Raw genomic sequence first — 19,524 nt, 5'->3', positions numbered from 1 at the left:
GATGCCTGAGTGGCTCAGCAGTTGAGCGACTGCCTTTGGGCATGATCCCAGGATCCAGGATCAAGTGCCATATCAGGCTCCTTGCAGGGAGCCTGCTTCTCCCCTCTGTCTCTCTCTCTCTCTGTGTCTCATGAATAAATAAATAAAATCTTTAATATAGATAGGGAGAAAGGGAGGGAGGGAAGGAGTGAGAAAGAAAGAAAGAAAGAAAGAAAGAAAGAAAGAAAGAAAGAAAGAAAGAAAAAAGTTTCTTGTTCTCTGGGAATAAAAAATCCAAAAGAAACTGTGGGCCCTAGAATTCTATACATATTAGTGGCAGCCCAGTGAGAAGATTCTAAAATCTGTGACTTGTCCTGTCCATCTTGGTTAGAAAAAGCAGAAAACAAAACAAAGCAGAACAAAAAAGAAAAAGCAGAACATTCTCCTTATCTGGGAATAATACTTCTTGTAAATATAACTAAGAAAATGGGTGGGCCAGAGAACCTGGAAACAGAATCCCCAATGATTTATATGGTATAGCTTTCCTCTGGCTAATTTTAATTAAAGACATTTTTTAGGTTGCTGTCATGAAAGTCCCTACAGGCCCTCAGATTTATCCCAAGCAATTTTTATATCCACCCCAAAGTGAATGTGGCAAAAACCTGCAGGTGGCGAGGCGCTGAGCCCGGGATGGGCCTGGCAGCCTGAACACTTGGGCATCATAGGCATCATAATCTACTTGGATGGGAAGGGCGTTCTCAGATTCTTTTGGAGTCCCGAGAGCTGAAATGCATAAATCACATGAATTCTCATTAAAACACATTTCAACCAGATACTTTCAGAGGCCCTTCATCAAAATCCATAAGGCACAGATGATCCCTATCATGTCCCACCAAGAAAAGTGGGATAATAACTCATTCATCTGATGTGTAAATGATTTACATGCCAAAGTTATACAGAAAATAGTATAGCACTAGGGGCGCTTGGGTGGCTCAGTTAGTTAAGCATCTGACTCTTGATTTGGGCTTAGCTCATGATCTCACAGTTGTGAGATCAAGCCCCACACTGGGCTTCATGCTTAGCATGGAGTCTACTTTAGATGGTCTCTCCCTTTCCCACTGCCCCTCCCCCTGCTCGCTTGCTCTCTCTCTCTCTCTCAAAATAAATAAAAAATCTTTAAAAAATAGTATAGCACTAAATAAAGGGAAAAGTTTTGATAGTTTTTCATTCTTATGTGATCCCCACTTAAAAAGATCATTCTAATATGTAGTATGGCTAGTACTTTAAAACTTTCTACTCAATCCCTACAACTGACCTATTGAAAGGAAAAACAAGGTTTGTCACCATCCATTTTGCAGCTGACAGGACAAAAAAATACATAGTGGTTAAGGGACCTTCCAAAGGCAACTCAAGTATCCAACTTGACTGTGAACTACTTATGCAACACCCATAATCTTGTTGCCATGACTTAGCAGACTTTCTAAAAGTAAGGAAAGGAGGTCTCAAAAATACTCACATGTATCACGGCCATTTTTTGCTTTCTCAGAGGCAGGCTGTAAAATTAAATAGATAATTAATCACTCCCTCCTCTGCCAGAATAGAACTTATCACAAGGCACAATATGTAGGTGGATGCTCCCCAGGACAGAGAGCAGGCCCTCCCCCTCACTGTAAAGGAGGGAACACTTGAGACCCATCTACCTCTGTGTTGGGCCCTACTAGGCCCACCTCATACCTTGTTCACCCTCAAAACTCTTATCCAATGGGGGCATGTACCCCACCTCACAGGAGAGGATATTCAATTCTAGAGAGAAAAGGGGACTTGCTTGAAGTCACACAGTTACCAGGTGGCAGAGGCAAAATCCAAGCCCAGTCCTTCATGCTCTTGGTCAGTCACTGGTGTGTGTGTCCTACCATGGCTAGCTTCCACCTGACCCCAAACCCTGCATGCACACTTCTCCCATTGAGCACGGTACTCTCACTGGTCTGCCTACACCTGCAAGAGGTCAGCATTTGGTAAATCACACAATTTGCTGAAATGCCATACAGAGGTAGAGAGAAAATGGAAAGAGCTTTTCTTTCTTTCCAAAGAAATCTTTCTCAAGACCCTTTAAACTTTTCATAACAATACTCATTCTTTCTTCTTTAAAATGATCATGTTGCAAGGGCACCTGGGTGGGTCAGTTGTTTAAGCATCCAACTCTTGATTTCAGCTCAGATTATAATCTCAGGGTTGTAAGATCAAGCCCTGCATTGGGCTCCATGCTTAGTGGGGAATCTGCTGGAGATTCTCTCTCTCCCTTGCTCTCTGCCCCTCCCACTGCTCTCATGCACACAGGCATGCTTTCTAATAAATAAATCTTTAAAAAAGAGATAAAATAATCATGTTGCAGAAAAGTTCCTCTGTGTCCCATTTTGCCCTGAAGGGTTGTGATGAAAGCATAAGACCTCTGAGGGCAGGAGGTGCCCTTTCTGGGCAGAGCCTCTTCTAGCACTTTACTATTAGCCATGGCTTATTTTAGGAGTCCTCATATTCCTCAAAATTAACATTTTCCTTATTAAAAGAGTAAAATTAACCCTTCACCCCCCAAAAAAGGAAGAAATTGTCCTGATACATAGCCACAATGGGACACCTTTCAGAGTTCAGCTCTGGTAGAAACAGGTAGATAGGTGAGAACACCCTGCTATGCCACCTGTATACCTAAGTCTCTTTTTCTCTTCATACGACATCAAAAACACCCTTTAGGGATACCTCGGTGGCTCAATGGTTGAGTGTCTGCCTTCAGCTCAGGGTGTGATCCCAGAGTGCTAGGATTAAGTCCCACATCAGGCTCCCTGCAGAGAGCCTGCTTATCCCTCGGCCTGTGTCCCTGCCTCTTTCTCTGTGTCTCTCATGAATAAATAAATAAAACCTTTTAAAAAATTGCAATAATTTTATTAAAAAACACCTTTTAAAGTTCTTAAAACTGGCATTTTTATTGGCTGTGAATATATTCCATTGAGTGGATAGCTCATGGTTTATTTAGTGGTTTCCCTTTTATTTTCAACTTCTCACTATTATAAATAGTACTGAACCAAGACCTTATTCCCATTCAATATCCTCAAGTTTTTACTTAGACCACACAGTCAAAAATGGAATTATCTGATCAAGTGGCAAGAACATTTGCACTGCTTTTCATATACATGGCTGAACTGCTTTTCACAAGTATGGTATATCAACCAGGTACTCAAGCCCCAATGTAACCACTTTTTCCAGGACTTGGTAGAATTATTTTAAGCCTAATTGGTATGCAGGAGTGCCTGGCTGGCTCAGTCAGTAGAGCATGCGAATCTTGATCTCACTGTTGTAAGTTCAAGCCCCACTTTGGGTATAGCAATTACTTAAAAATAAAAACCTTTAAAAAATAAAGTAAAATAAAATAAGCCCATTTGGTGAGCAAAAAATAATCTCTATTCGGGATGCTTCAGTGGCTCAGCAGTTGAGCATCTGCCTTTGGCTTAGGGCGTGATCCCAGGTCCAGGATTCAAGTTCCATATTGGGGTCCCTGCAAGGAGCCTGCTTTTCCCTCTGCCTATGTCTCTGCCTCCCTCTTTGTGTCTCTCATGAATAAATAAAATCTTTAAATAATAATAATAATAACCTCTATTCTTTTTTTAAAGATTTTATTTATTTATTCATAAGAGACACAGAAAGAGGGAGAGATACAGGCAGAGGGAGAAGCAAGCTGCCCGCAAGGAGCCCAACATGGGACTCAATCTCAGGACCCTGGGATCACAACCTGAACCAAAGGCAGATAGATGCTCAACCACTGAGCCACCCAGGTGCCCCAATAATCTCTATTCTTGTTTGAATTTGCAATTCTTTAATTACTACTAAGATTTGCTCTTTTCATCATTATTTCCCCTTAGCTGTAATGCATGCCCATGTCTTTGACCCCAAAGGTATCTGAGAGGTCCCAGTATTTGAATCAATGAGTCACATCATAAGTCTGAGGTTTGCCTTATTATTGATGTATCTAATGTGGAAAATCATTAAGTTCTAAGTCAAATTTCTTAAACTTACTCAAGACCATGGGGGAGAAGGGCATATCTCAGGATTAAAATAACCATATTGGTGTGTGACAGTCTCTGAAGGCTCTGTAGATTGGTGACACCTACCTTCTTTCCCGCCAGTTTTATTCGTGGGGTGAAACTGTTACAAAAGAGCTGACTTTTGGACGTATAGAAACTGTGAAAGAAAAAAGGGTCATTAATCTAACCCCCTTTCATTTTAAACTTCAAGACACAGTTAAAACCCCAGCTGTGGATTAGCCCTCTTGTAACTGCCTATATCTCAGGCTTCACTGATTCCTCTGATTCTAACTTGTTCTGTAATTACCATAAAACATTAAATACAGTTTTAATCACTGTTCTTTTATTTTCCATAAACTGTTTCACACTAGCCCTGATTCCTAACTGGATGAGAATTTCCTCCTTGTGGCAGGGATTAATTCTATTCACATTATACTTTTGCATCTTGATCCTTTTCAGTCATGGGTTGAAGAGCATTTGGTAAGCAAGAATAGCTCAGGCAAGGAAAGAAAAAAGTGGTCTCAAGAAAAGATGGGGTGTGTGGGTGGCTCAGTCAATTGAGCATCTGACTCTTGATCTCAGCTCAAGTCTCAATCTCAGGTTGTGAGTTCAAGCCCCATACTGGGTTCCACACTGGCCATGGAACCTACTGGAAGGAAGGAAGGAAGGAAGGAAGGAAGGAAGGAAGGAAGGAAGGAAGGAAGAAATCAAACCATCAAATTCCTATCCCTTTGAAAATCGTATCTTAATGCAGTAATGTCAGGCACACAAGAAAATTGGGAAACCCGATTTGGCCCTGGATATACTGAATGAATGTAAAATAGAGGCTGTACAGTCTTTTCCATTTCTCAGGCATGTCTCTGTATTCTCTTTTATCTATAATTAATTTACGAGAAAGATGTTTTGAATACTAACCAATCCACACCTTCCATCATAACTCTGATCATAAAAAAACAAAAACAAAAACAGTATCTATAGCTAACCAGTAGACTGTAGGGCAATCCTAGTAACCAACACTTTATGTTCATAAGAATATTAACTGCAATCAGGCCTGGAGTCCAACCAGCCCCTGGCACTTGACCCCTAAGAGTGGTACCAAGGAAACCGCCACGTAGAGAAGAAAGATGTGAAAGAAAGACGTAAGTAGAAGTGATGAATCATTAAATTCTACTCCAGAAACCAATATTACACTATATGTTAACTAACTAGAATTTAAATAAAAATTTGAAAAAATATATAAATAAATAAAAATAAAAAGATCTGAGTGGTAAAATGATGTTAGCCAGAAGAATGGGTTTCTATTAGATTTATCTACATGAAGTTGCTGTTTGAAGGTCAAAATCAGTCTACTACCACAATTTCAAATGGTTTAAACCAAGAGCATCAGCTTTGCCATGAACTTGTTGTCCAACTCTTTTTTTTTTAAGATATATTTATTTATTCATGAGAGATACAGATTGAGAGAGGCAGAGACACAGGCAGAGGAGGAAGCAGGCTCCTCACTGGGAGCCTGATGCGAGACTAGATCCCGTTTCCTGGGATCACGACCTGAGCCAAAGGCAGGCGCCCAACCACTGAGCCACCCAGTCATCCCAAACTCACTGTCCAACTCTTGCAAGCCACTTTATCTCTCTGGGACTCAGGTTCCTCACCTATACTCTGTGATTGGAGGGTCTTTATGATCTCTACAACAGACTCCAGGTATCATCTGTGATATCCCCCACATTCCAGTTTTAGAACTCTTACGTATCTTCTATTAATTTACTTTTTTGTATCTATTTTCATTACTAGCCAATAATACGTTGAGAGTGATAATTTTTCAATGAAGACAATTTGATTATGCTTCAGGTAAGCTCTCTGCCTTGTGAGAGGCTTCTGAAGAAGCTTGAGGACAGGATGAGAACAATGGCCCCTATGAGGAGCCATGTATCTCAGGCCATGAGCCCTCTTTGCTCCTGTCCCTGAGTGGCTCAAGCAAACAAGGCTCACACTGAGAAGTGAAAAGCAGACCTCAGGCCATCCCAGCTCTCAGATTCTGAAGCCACCTGTGTGAATCTATTGTCCATCTTAAATGCCATCAGAGAGCCAATTTGGTATGAAAAATAAAGTGATGAATCAGGAAACCTTCAAGTTATTATTAATTAAAATCTGAGGAAATTACAGTGCTTAAATTCATATATAATTTTTGTGTGCTACAGCTACTCTGTCCTTTCATTATTTCCTAAACATAAAACCCCGAAATATGGTGTATAATTAAACAGTAGCTATTTTCTTATGTGCCAAAGCATCTGAATGTCTATTCAAAGATTACAAATCCAAAACTAATTAGAGAGCTGACAAAAAAGAAGATACACTGTGCTCTGAATTAAGTGAAAACAAAAAAGTTCAAAGTATTATTTTACTTGAATCAAGTTTTTGAAATGATAGTAAGTAACAAAAATACAAGATAAAGAAGATCCTGAAGGCATCGTCTTAGGAAGCAGGCACTTTTTCTTAAAGTGACTTCGTCAAGCAATGCAATGACAACATAAAAAACTGAGCATCACTGAAGAGTCACATATACATGCACATAACGGAATAACACGGATGACCAGCCTGAGAGTCTGTCACTGGGCTCCCTGAGAGAGGCATACTCAGAACAGGAGTACTGGGTGACCTTACACAGCTGGCCAGGCCACTGTTCCTTGTTGGTTCTTCACCTATGAACGATTACAGCTGACCGGCAGCAACCACCACACGAGGACACTATGGCCCATAACAAAGATAAAGGAAAAACCTCAAGGCTGAAATCAACATCTGTGATGAATTTTCAAGCTGGTCTCTAGAAAATATTTACAACTAAATAGAAAACAAAACGGAAGATTCTTTTTAAGCTTAGTGCATGAGCCAGCGATCATCTGCCCCTCATGGAGTGTCAGCTTAAAACAGACAACCCAGAGTAGGGCAGAATGTTCTAGAAGCACTAACAAGAAAGTGGCTATTGGCTACCCAGGACAGCACAGGAAGGACTCACAAAAGAGATGTCGGGGCCAGGTCTTAGAGGATAACGGGCATTTGTGAAGAAGAGGGCAGGTGGAGAGGCCCTCTAGGCAGAAAGGCTCAGAAGAGTGAGATGTGTACATCTGCTATACAGAATAAAAGAAGGCAAGAGGTGGGAGAGGAGGCCTCGGGTATCAAAAACTTTAGTCTTCATCAAGCCAGCAGGAGGAATCAGAGAAAAAGAACAACAGGATTTAGTTTTCATAAAATGACTCTGGTAACCAGGTATGGCAGTGGTTGACAGACACTGGTCCCAGACCTCCAGGGTCCCTTGGTGCCATATCCGGGCCTACTGAGGACACAGAGGAACACTAAGACTTTTTCACTACTATATATTTGGTTGCAAGTAAGACTTTTACTTGGGACGCCTGGGTGGCTCAGAGGTTTAGTGCCACCTTCAGCCTAGGGTGTGACCCTGGAGACCCGGGATCGAGTCCCAAGTCAGGCTCCCTGTGAAGAGCCTGCTTCTCCCTCTGCTTGTGTCTCTGCCTCTCTTTCTCTCTGTTGTCTATCATGAATAAATACATAAAATCTTTTAAAAAAAAAAAAAAGTAAGACTTTTACCTAAAAAAGGAGGGGGCAAGGGTGGCTGTTGCTTAAGAAAAAAATTAGAAAGGAAAGAAGAAAACCATGGTCTAAAAAACTGATTCTCAATGTAGGGGTAAGGGAGGATCCTGCCACTTAGGAGGCATGTGGCAATGCAGCACACACTTTGTATTTTTTATTTTTTTATTTTTTGTTTTTAAGTCTAAATGATTTTCCTCCCCAGTTTCCAATGGTTTCAACTGCATTTTCCATAAGCCTAAAGGCATTTTTAAAAATCATAAAACAGGGGTGCCTAGGTGGCTCAGTCCATTTAGCGTCTGCCTTCAGCTCAGGTCATGATCTCAGGATCCTGGGATTGAACCCTGCACCAGGCTCCCTGCTCAGTGGTAGGTCTGCTTCTCATTCTCCCTCTGTGATCTCTCTTGCTCTTACTCTCTCTCAAATAAATAAAAATCTTTTAAAAACTAAAATTAAAAAAAATAAAAATCATAAAACGTTATAAAGAAGAAATAGCTCAAGGCTTTTCACTTTTGGCAGGTTTGAGAATATCTAGTTCTCACAGTTAGTTTCCAGGAGGTTATGAGCTCTACCAGCAAATTTCCAAGAAATCTTTTAAATCCCTCCAGGCTTTCTGATAGGAAAATTCACTTAGCCACAGTTCCTGCAGACACTTTGGTCATCACCCTGGAGTGAGTGCTATTGGCTTTTAGTGGGTGGATGTCAGGGATGCTGCTCAACATCCTACAATGCACAGGGCAGTAGTGTCCAGGTTGAGAAACCCTGGTCTAAAGGATGGACTGAAAGAGAGATCAGAAGCAGACATACTAATAAGATTATCGCAGTTATTAAAAAAGATGAGGATGGGATAAAGCAGTGGCACTGACAAAAGCACAAGAGATACCACCCTGAGCTTTGATCAGAAGAAACACTGAGGCCTATCTCTTGTCCCACATGAAGAAGAGCACGGTGATTTTTCTACAGACGGAGAATGCCAGGCACAATGTTGTTCTGCTATGGTCTGTGGGAGTTGGGAATCATAGGAGCTGGAGCTAATAATAGAAATAAGACCTTCAAATTTGTCTTTTCTTTTTTTTTTTTTTTTACTCTTAGACTGTTCTTATATTACTGCCACTGTTTTGCATGTACAGAAGCTCTAAGCAAATGCTGGGACTTTGGTTTTCTTGATAAAAGACTTTAATAGTAGGAACTTAACAAATGTGAAGAAAAAAGTGGCAAGGAAGTTATTCAAAACCCTCATCATCTACCAGGAATCAAAATTACACCCACCTGTGGTTTATCCAGTGAGGAATATTATAGTCATCGCCCAGACGAGAATCACGAGGTGCACTTCGATTATGCAGCTGGAAGAGAAAAAGCCAGTACACAGATTAGCTAGGAAACAAACAGGATGTGGAACTGCTCCAACTTTTCTGTTTTAAAGTGTTCTCAAGATCACCCCAGTAGTAGAAACTGGTCGTTATTAAGCAATCCAAAATCTAATGACCTTGAACAGCGGGACAGCATGTAATGGTTGCTCCCCCATGCACACCAAGTCCACACCAATTCCTAAAAAAAAAGACAAAAAGAGTTTGGGGTGAGGGTGGAAAGAAGCAGAAGTAAGTGTCTCACTCTACTAACAATACTATTAAACTGGGTCAGGGTATGAGTCAAAGCAGACTTCCTATCCTATGATTTATAACCTCATTCGCCTACATAGCAAAAAAGTAAATAGATGCATTTTGTCTATTTCCTCTTTACCAGGTCCCATCACATCCTGCAATTACTGAATGCTTGACAATTAGCCTTGACTGCTTTGTAGATCATGATTTGTCAAAAAGACAACCCCGGACTCCATTACTAAAGTTTCAAGGCCAGAAAGGAAACGAAACCTTGTAATTTCAATAAAAAGGCAAAACAATCCATATCGTTTAACGGAGCTGCTTTATTGGCAATCAGGATTTACATTCCACCTCCATCTTGTTGTTGAAGCACAAATTTAATGGGACAAGGGGTACAAAATAGGAAAGCATAGCACATCATGGAGGGAGGACTGGATCAGATGATTTGATGGTTCTCCCCAAGACAGGCTGATGGGTTTCCAAAATAGTTCTCTGGGGTCATATATGTTTGTGAAACTCTGAGCACCTGTTATGCCCATTAGAGATAGACAAGATATACTAACATATTAAAACCTGCAATTAGGGAATATGCCTAAACTGTGTATGACCCAGCATTTCCCAAACCAATTTGATCATGGAACTCTTTTTGTTGCCTAACATTATTCATATCCCCAGGATCTCTGACACACAAAGCCAGGGAAAGCTCAGAGCTCTAAAAGTAAGTCAGGCTCTAAACCTTTGGAGACAGTGCAGCCCAGGGAGCATTACCATTATCTATCATCCGCTGCTTGGTCAAGATCATAAGTAGACGGTCCACTTCAAAAACACCCACCCCAGGCGTGATCACCACAGACATCTGCCCAGTTCGGTCAAAGTTGCGGTTGATGTAGTGCTTGTCAAACACTTCAAAGGAAGCAAAAGTTCTTGAATGAAGATGTTACAACTTTTCAGAAACCAGCCACTGGAGAGCCTCTCTGTGATCTGAGTATTTTGCCCATGTTTCTGTTGTAGCAATAGCCTGAATTCTAGTTAGTCATGTGTATATCTGCCTCTTCCCTTCTACTTTAAGAACTGCTTGAGGGGATCCCTGGGTGGCACAGCTGTTTGGTGCCTGCCTTTGGCCCAGGGCGCGATCCTGGAGACCCGGGATCGAATCCCACGTCGGGCTCCCAGTGCATGGAGCCTGCTTCTCTGCCTGTGTCTCTGCCTCTCTCACTCTCTCTCTCTGTGTGACTATCATAAATAAATAATTAATTAAAAAAAAAAGAACTGCTTGAACACAAGACTACCTTACTGTTGCCTTCGTTAACATCCCCTCATTGATGCCTAATACTTGCCTTGTGCAGCCTTAAATGCTCAAATTTCATGTTGTTAATTTAAACAATACATAAATGAGTCTGCATTGAAATTTACAAAAATCAAGTATTAATTTAAGATAATATTTAAAAGCGTAGACTTTGTAAATCTGGCAAGTTAATTTTTATTTCTGTCCTATACAGTCCTTACTTTAGAAAACCAAAGATATTCCAATATGACAAAAAGATTTACTAATATAAGACCATGTGCTTTAAAATCCCCAGCACCTGGGTCTATAGATACATGGGCAGGTTATACGCACAGTGAAGTAACCACACATCATCACTTCTACCACTGGCCAGTGCTGAGGGATGCCTAACCAGAGCTAGGCCAATCACTCCGCTGGGAACACAGAATTCTAAACAGAGAGTAGAGAGCTGACAGCAGAGCTAGGAGCTGAACACTGCTCTAGGAATACCTGCTGTTGCAGTTCCTAGAGCCACTTTGGTCCCCACCATCGTCTGCATGATGTTCAAGCCTTTCCTGGTGGCCGTGCCAGGTGTCTACATCCTGAGAGTAAATTTCTCTTTTTGTGTAAACCAATTCAGTAGGTTTCTGTTATTTGCAAACAAAGCATATCAGCTAACACATTAATGCAGGGACAAACATTCAGAGGAAATCAATACCACGCTGTTAACAAGATTTCATTTTGGAAGGGAATTGACAGTAGTGGGAGGGGGGAGATCTTCATTTTTACTTAATATAGCTCTGATTATTTGAATTCTAGAAACATGGGTTCCTTTTATAATTAAAAAAAAAAGTTTTTTAATTACTTAGAAGCAATTGAGAGATGGGGTATAAAATAGCAAGAACAAGGTTTTTAGTTAAACAGTCCAAGGAAGATTCCCTCTAGCTCTTTACTCTCAGGTTACCATGAGAAGCAGATGAGAATAGCACATTAATTTCCAACAAAAAACCCAAGAGCTAAATGTTGGCCATTATAACCATCCAATCAGAAGTTACTGCATTCAGTTCATCTCTGGGGTAGGTAGGTGAGGAGATCATCAACTGGTTCTGGATCTTTGGACATTAGTAAAAAAGAAGTCCATAGCCATGTGGTAAGCAAGATGCCAGCTCCCATGGCTGGTGTCCTTACTCACCATTGAATGACAAATTGATGGCCTCTAGGTAGTTTCCTTGTGCTGAGGTAGAATTGTCGCCTTGAGGAAAGCCCTCTGAAGCAAATGACACAAGAGAAGGAAAAGTATCTCATGAAAGATGAACTCTAAAAAACCAAGTGGAAAGTGTCTGGCTCCGCAGGGCCTCCCACCCTGTAATAGGGACATTACTGAACTTACTGCATATGTAATGAACAACTGGACCCAACTGGAAATAGAAACCTGACTAGAAGCAGAAACTATGCCCAGAAGTAGGAAGGAAGCAAGCATGAACCTCTTCATTTCCCAGCTTCCATCCTATACTTCCTTTCCCTGCCACACCTTCTATCATATGAATGCAGTACCTGCCTGTTCCAGTCGTACCAACACTGGATACTGGATGAAGAGTTTTTTAATGGTCACAAGGAGTGACGTCCACTCTTCTCTCCTCTCATTCTGCACCACCACTCTGAAAGGAATATTGTCATAAAATACTAAACAGCTATCACATCAGGCCATTCACAGGGTTTCAAAGGAAAGGAGAAGATGGGATTCCCAAGATTAGGGTAATTTACCATATAACAATAAGTATTAAAGTCAAATGCGTGTAACAAACATTAGCAAAGAAATGTAATCACATCAACAGTCACATAGATTGAAAACAAAAAAGAAAGTATTTTAAAATTGCCATGAGATTATATTAATGCCTAGCATTGAGTAGGAATATGAAATTTTCACATAATGAATTACAATTAGGTGGTATATAAAAAGCCTAAAAGAAAACATCTATATGTATGGGTTGGGGTTGTTTTTTTTTTAGATTTTATTTATTTATTCATGAGAGACACACAGAGAGAGCCAGAGACCTAGGCAGAAGGAGAAAGAGGTTCTCGGCAAGGAGCCTGATGCGGTACTCGATCCCAAGACCCCAGGATCACGACCTGAGCCAAAGGCAAACGCTCAACCACTGAGCCACCCAGGCACCCCATATATGTATGTTTATGTGTGTGTGTGTGTGTGTATATATATATATACACACACACACACACACACACACACCCAATAAACCTATCTAGGTCAGGGAACTAGATTAGTAGAAAGGGACTGCAGAAGTACCTGGCTGGCTCACTCAGTTGAGCATGAGACTCATGATCTAGGGTTGTGAGCTTGAACCCCACGTTGGGTGTAGAGATTAGTTAAAAATAAAATCTTAAAATAAAGTAAAAATGGGGCACCTGGCTGGCTCAGTCAGTACAGCTTGCAACTCTTGACCTCAGGGTTGTAAGTTTGAGCCCCACTTTGGGGATAGAGATAACTTAAAAATAAAATCTTAAAAAAAAAAATTAAATAAATAAAAAATAAAAATAAAATCTTAAAATAAAGGGGGGGCGGTGATGGGTGGGTATCAGTTTACTGCAGACCTCAACCTTAAAATTTTTGAACCATGTGGATGTACTACTAAAAATAAAATTTAGATTTAAAAGAAAAAATATACATTTGCATTAATCTAGTAATTTTAATGCTATGAACTTATCCTAAAGAAATATACGGGGCGGGGGGGAGAAATATACAGGGGGTACCTGGGTGGCCCCTGTCAATTAAGTGTCTGACTCTTGGTTTCAGCTCAGGTCATGATCTCAGGATATTGAGATCAAGCCCCATATTGGGCTCCATGCTCAGTGCTAAGTCGGCTTAGGACTCTCTCTCCTTCCTCTGCTTCCCCCCTCACCCCCACCCACTCGCTCCCTCTCTCTAAAATAAATAAGTAAATCTAAAAGAAAAGAAAAGAAAAGAAAAGAAAAGAAAAGAAAAGAAAAGAAAAGAAAAGAAAAGAAAAGAAAGAAGAAAAGAAAAGAAATGGAAAGAAAGAAAAGAAAAGAAAAGAAAAGAAAAGAAAAGAAAGAAAAGAAAAGAAAAGAAAAGAAAAGAAAAGAAAAGAAAAGAAAAGAAAAGAAAACACATAGGACCCAGAATAGCCAACCCAATATTGAAAGAGAAGAACAAAGTTGGAGGACTAACACTATTCAACTTCAAGAAGCTATAGTAATCAAGACAGGGTGGCAGTGGTGAAAGAGTAGACAAACAGATTAATGCAACAGAACAGAGGACCCAGAAGCAGAATCCTTAAAATATATCAACAGATCTTTGACAAAGAAGCAAAGACAACATAATGGAACAAAGACATTCTTTTCAACAAATGGTGCTGAACAACTGGACATCCACATGCAAAAGAAAAAAAAGAAAGTTAGACACAGACTTTACGCTCTTCATAAAAATTAACTAAAAATATGGTTCGATCCTGGGTTTTGGCAGAAAATTTAGAAAGCAATTCAAAATAGGTCATAGACCTAATTATAAAATGCAAAATTGTAAAACTTCTAAAAGCTAACATAGCACAAAACTTAAATGACTCTGGGTAGGATGATGACTTTTTAGATTAAATACCAAAGCCACAATCCATGAAAGAAAGAAATTGATAAGCTAGACCTTATTAAAATTTAAAAACTTCTGCTCTGGGAAAGACAATGTTAAGAGAATGAGAAAACAAGGCATATTTAATAAAGGACTGTCATCCAAAATACATAAAGAACTCTTAAAAATTCAACAATAAAAAAACCCAATTTAAAAATAGGCAGAAGACTTGAACAGACACTTCATCAAAGAAGATATACATGGCAAATAAGTACATGAAAAGATGTTCCACATCATGTCATAGGGGGAAAGGAAAGAGTAAGTGGGACATTGAGGATTTTTAGGGCAGTGAAAATACACTGTAAGATATTAATGATGGAAAACATGGCATTATATATTTGTTCAATTCCACCAAAAGTACAATACCAAGAGTGAACCTTAAGGTAAACCTACGGACTTTCAGTGACTATGAAACATCTGTGTAGGTTCATTAATTGTAATAAATGTATCTGTCTGGTAAAAGTGGTTGATAACAGAGAGAAAGTCATTATGTATGTGTAAAGAAAAGGGGTGTATGGGAAATCCTTATACCTTCTCTCAATTTTGCTATGAACACAAAACTGTTAAAAAAAAAAAGCAAAAAAACAGTAAAGAATGCATTAACTATATATCTATCACAGTGATACATAGTTGAATTTAAAAATTAGAAAAAGATTGGGGTGCCTGGGTAGTACAGCTGGTTAAGCATCTGACTCATAGTTTTGGCTCAGGTTGTAATCTCAGGGTCATAATCCGAGGGTTGAGAGATTGAGCCTCGCACTGAGCACCAAACTCAACATAAAGTCTGTTTGAGATTCTCTCTCCCTCTGCACCTCCCACTTATGCATTCTCTAAAATAAATAAGTAAATCTTTTTTCTTATTAGAAAAAGAGTAAATATCCAACAAGGAATTAGTTAAATTATGATAAAATTTCAGACTATGACAAAATATCCTATAGGTATCAAAAAATGAAATGATCCTCTTTGATAACTGAGTAATGGGTATATGAAAGTTCACAATGCTATTCTCTCTACCCAAGTATATTTGATTTATTTATTTTTAAAGATTTTATTTATTTATTCATAGAGATGCAGAGAGAGAGAGAGAGAGAGAGGCAGAGAGACACAGGCAGAGGGAGAAGCAGGCTCTATGCACAGAGCCTGATGTGGGACTCAATCCCGGGTCTCCAGGATCACGCCCTGGGCTGCAGGCGGCGCTAAACCGCTGCACCACCGGGGCTGCCCCATATTTGATTTTTTAAAAAACAAAACAAGCGGGCACCCTGGGTGGCTCAGCGGTTTAGCGCTGCCTTCAGCCCAGGGTGTGATCCTGGAGACCCAGGGTCAAGTCCCATGTCAGGCTCCCTGCATGGAGGCTGCTTTTCCCTCTGCCTGTGTCTCTGCCAATCTCTCTCTCTCCCTCTCTCATGAATAAATGAATAAAATCTTAAAAAAAAAAAAAAAAGCCAAAAAATCATCCAATTTTAAAATGGGCTAAACAGGGCCACCTGGCTGGCTTAGTCAGGAAAACATGCGACCCTTGATTTTGAGGTCATAGGTTTGAAGTCCCACATTGGGTGCAGAGATTACTTAAGAAAAAATAAAATCTTAAAAAAATAAAATAAAATGGGCTAAACAAAAAAAGATCTGAAGAAACATACCACAGTACTAAAAGAACTTCCCTTTGGACTGTAACGTCAGACAAGAGGAAAGACAAAAAAAAAAAAAGATGAAAAAATTAGCTAAGAAGATGAATACATAATTCACAAAAGAGAAATACAAAGGCCAAAAAGCATGAGAAAACATTTACTCTTGGTAATAAAAAAAAAAATGACTATTAAGACTCAAGGAGATAACTTTTCTTCCATTCCGATTGGGAATGAGTCAAAAAAGAGAAGAAAATAGTATTCAGTGTTGGCAAGGACAGAGAAATAACATGGCTAGTGGGAAAATAGGATTTTTTACTTCAATGGTTTTGCAGGGCAATTTTGGTTATACAAATGAAAAGCTTAACAGATATATATTATTTTTGACCCAATAACTCCATTTCTGGGAACTTATTCTTATAAGGTTATAACTAAGGTTATAAGGTTACACTAAGGTTGTGCTTAAACACTGTAAGACCATTCATTAGAACTTTTGACAATAGTGAAAAGTTGAAAATCACTTCAGTGTTCAATACTAGTTAGCAGTCAAATGTAATGTCTACATAGCAATAAAAATGATGCTGTAGAAATAGAGTATTTGACATGGAATGGCATTTACGATGTTGTAAGTGAAAAATGCTGGTTTAAAAAAAACATCATGTGAAAAAGGCATGAGAGTGGGGCGCCGAAGTGGCTGAGTGGTTGAGTGTCTGCCTTTGGCTCAGGTTGTGGATCTTGGTGTCTTGGGATTGAGACCTACATCAGGCTCTCTGTAGGGAGCCAGCTTCTCCCTCTACCTATGTCTCTGACTCTCTATGTGTGTCTCTCATGAATAAATAAATAAAATCTTAAAAAACAATTTAAAAAAAAAGCATAGGAGTCTGTGACCACACCTCTGTGAAAATTACGTTTTGTCTCTATAAACAGAGAATAGGGTTTGATGCAGCCATGTAATGATGACTACATCTGGAAGGTGGAATTGAGGGTGTTTTGAATTATCATTTATGTAACTATACTTTGTGATTTTTCCTAAAATAAACTTGTATTGTTTTTATAGTAAGAGAAACACAACCAAAGCTTCTTTTGATCTAAAAAATGTTGAGGGGTGACTTTTTAACAATGTGAGGAAAATTTTAATATATTAATTATATAGTCCTATACACATGTAAATCTATATTTATAACTCATACATTCATGCTTTATACAACCTGGGTTTTTTAAGATTTATTTATTTATTCAAGAGAGAAAGTGAATGAGAGAGAATGAGTGGGGAGAGAGGCAAGAAGAGAAGCAGACTCCCTGTGGAGCTGTGAGCCTGATGCAGGACTTGATCCTAGGCCCCTGGGATCATAACCTGAGCCAAAGGCAGACACTTAACTGACTGAGCCACCCAAGAACCTAATACTATCTGTTTTAATATGTCCATAATTATACTCAAATGAATTCATACATTCATATTCATTAGGTAGAAATAACTTCATATACTGTTAAGCCAAAGAGGTTCTCAGGTTCCAGGCATCAGGAATACCTGGCTGGCTCAATCAGAAGAGCATGCAACTCTTGATCTCAGGGCTCTCAGTTCAAGCCCCATGTTGCATGTAGAGATTATTTAAAAATAAAATCTTAAAAAATATTTTTAAAAAAGGTTCCAGGAATCCACTGAAGTGGTATGAAGAATTTAACAGCATGAAGGGATAAATGGTGATGCTGGGGGAAGAAATGGCCCATTACTTTCATGAAATTCTCATAGGGATACAGGACCCAAAAGAAGATCCATAAATAATTTAAAGTATGGTCAGTATGGGGTTGAAGAACGCAGTGGTCAAAAGCACCAACTCTGAACCAGACTACCTGAGTCAAGTACATACTCCATCACTTAATCCTCCATGGACTTTGGATAAGTTACTTAAACTCTATGTCCAAGTTTCTACATCTGTAAAATGGGGTAACAATAAGCACAAGAAACACTATGATATTTAAATGAAACCAAGATACTAAAGTGCTTAGAATAGTGAGTGTCCCATACATGGTAAGTCCAGAATACAAATGATAACCATTATAATCTTATTACCATCTGAATAGGAGAGGGAGATAGTCTTATTTTCTATCTTATGGGGATCCCTGGGTGGCGCAGCCGTTTAGCGCCTGCATTTGGCCCAGGGCGCGATCCTGGAGACCCAGGATCGAATCCCACGTCGGGCTCCCAGTGCATGGAGCCTGCTTCTCCCTCTGCCTATGTCTCTGCCTCTCTCTCTCTCTCTCTCTCTCTGTGACTATCATAAATAAATAAATAAATAAATAAATAAATAAATAAATAAATAAATAAAATTTAAAAAAATCTATCTTATGCTCTTCTATAGATTTTTCAAAATTTCTACAATAAAGTTGCATTATTTCTTAAATTATATAAAACGGTAATGTGATAAGTTATAAAGGAAATATAGCTGACCCTTGAACAACATTGGGCACTGATAACCCTGCCCTGTGCAACTGAAAATCTGCGTATGTTTTGACTCCCCAAAACATTTACTAATAGTCTACTGTTGACCAGAAACCTTACTGATAACATAAACAGTCCATTAAAATACTTTGTATAAGTATTTTATACTATATTCTTAATAAAATGAGCTAGACAAAAGAAAGTGTTATTAAGAAAATCATAAGAAGGGACACCTGGGTAGCTCAGTCAGTTAAGCATCGGCCTTCAGCTCAGGTTATGATCCCAGGGTCCTGGGATTCAGTCCCACATCAAGCTCCTTGCTCAGTGATGAGCCTGCTTCTCCCCCTTCCTTTGCCCCTCTCCCCTGCCACTCCACATTTGTGCTCTCTGCTCTCAAATAAATAAATAAAATCAATAAAATCTTAAAAAAAAAAACAAAAAGAAAAGAAAATCATAAGGAGGAGTGCCTGAGTGGCTCAGTCAGCTGAGTGTCTGTCTTGATTCTGGCTCAGGTCATGATCTCAGGGTTGTGGGATCGAGCCCTGAATCGATTCTGTGCTCAACAGGGAGTCTGCTTGAGATTCTCTCCCTCTCTCTGCTCACGTGTGTGTGTGCACAGGCTCTCTTTCTCTCTCTCAAATAAATAAATCTTTTTCAAAAAGAAGGCAATCATAAGGAAAATACCTTTACAGTACTGTATTGTATCTATCAAAAGAATCCATGTATAAGTGGACCTATGCAGTTCAAATCCATGTTGTTCAAGGGTCAACAGTATAGCAAAATGTTAATTATGGAACATCAGGTGGTAGGTATACAAGTAATCACTATACAATTCATTCAACTTGTCTCTATCTTTGAAAACTTTATAATAACATATTGTAAAAACAAGCTAAAAATGATGCATGATTTTAGAAAGAAATCTGGATCAGGAAAAACATCTCAATAAGGAATATTAGGACAATTGGCAAAATCTGACATTCTTTTTTTTTTAATAAAGATTTTATTTATTTATTCATGAGAGACAGAGAGATAGGCAGAGATATAGGCAGAGGGAGAAGCAGGCTCCCTGTGGGGAGCCAGATGTGGGACTTGTTCCCAGGACCCAGGGATCATGATCTAAACCAAAGGCAGATGCTCAACCACTGAGCCACCCAGGTGCCCCAAAACCTGACATTCTTTTGCAATGTCCTTGCCTTAGGAGATAGATAATGAAATATAAGATATCATATGTCTATTCAATGTCTATTCAACTGATAAATCTAGGTGAAAAGTATGTAGATA

The 19,524-nt window shown here is 39.3% G+C and overlaps 1 protein-coding gene across 19 annotated transcripts in view; it reads right to left on the bottom strand.

The window, feature by feature from the left end:
* DEPDC5 (DEP domain containing 5, GATOR1 subcomplex subunit) overlaps window positions 1-19,524 on the bottom strand; it is a 124,971-nt gene that overhangs the window by 77,036 nt on the left and 28,411 nt on the right. For all 19 annotated transcript variants that reach the window (XM_025985885.2, XM_072723305.1, XM_072723304.1 and 16 more), the window contains exons 13-20: window positions 12,072-12,175; window positions 11,710-11,784; window positions 10,022-10,156; window positions 9,139-9,200; window positions 8,922-8,995; window positions 4,137-4,206; window positions 1,496-1,532; window positions 642-762 (exon numbers count right to left, since the gene is read on the bottom strand). In XM_025985885.2, the coding sequence (XP_025841670.2) occupies window positions 642-762; window positions 1,496-1,532; window positions 4,137-4,206; window positions 8,922-8,995; window positions 9,139-9,200; window positions 10,022-10,156; window positions 11,710-11,784; window positions 12,072-12,175 (678 nt within the window). The remainder of the gene's footprint in view (window positions 1-641; window positions 763-1,495; window positions 1,533-4,136; window positions 4,207-8,921; window positions 8,996-9,138; window positions 9,201-10,021; window positions 10,157-11,709; window positions 11,785-12,071; window positions 12,176-19,524) is intronic.

Source organism: Vulpes vulpes, chromosome 10 (genome assembly GCF_048418805.1).
Source record: "Vulpes vulpes isolate BD-2025 chromosome 10, VulVul3, whole genome shotgun sequence".
NCBI classification, from domain to species: domain Eukaryota; kingdom Metazoa; phylum Chordata; class Mammalia; order Carnivora; family Canidae; genus Vulpes; species Vulpes vulpes.
Note: the sequence above shows the minus strand (reverse complement) of the source record. Positions and strands in the feature narration are given on the sequence as shown.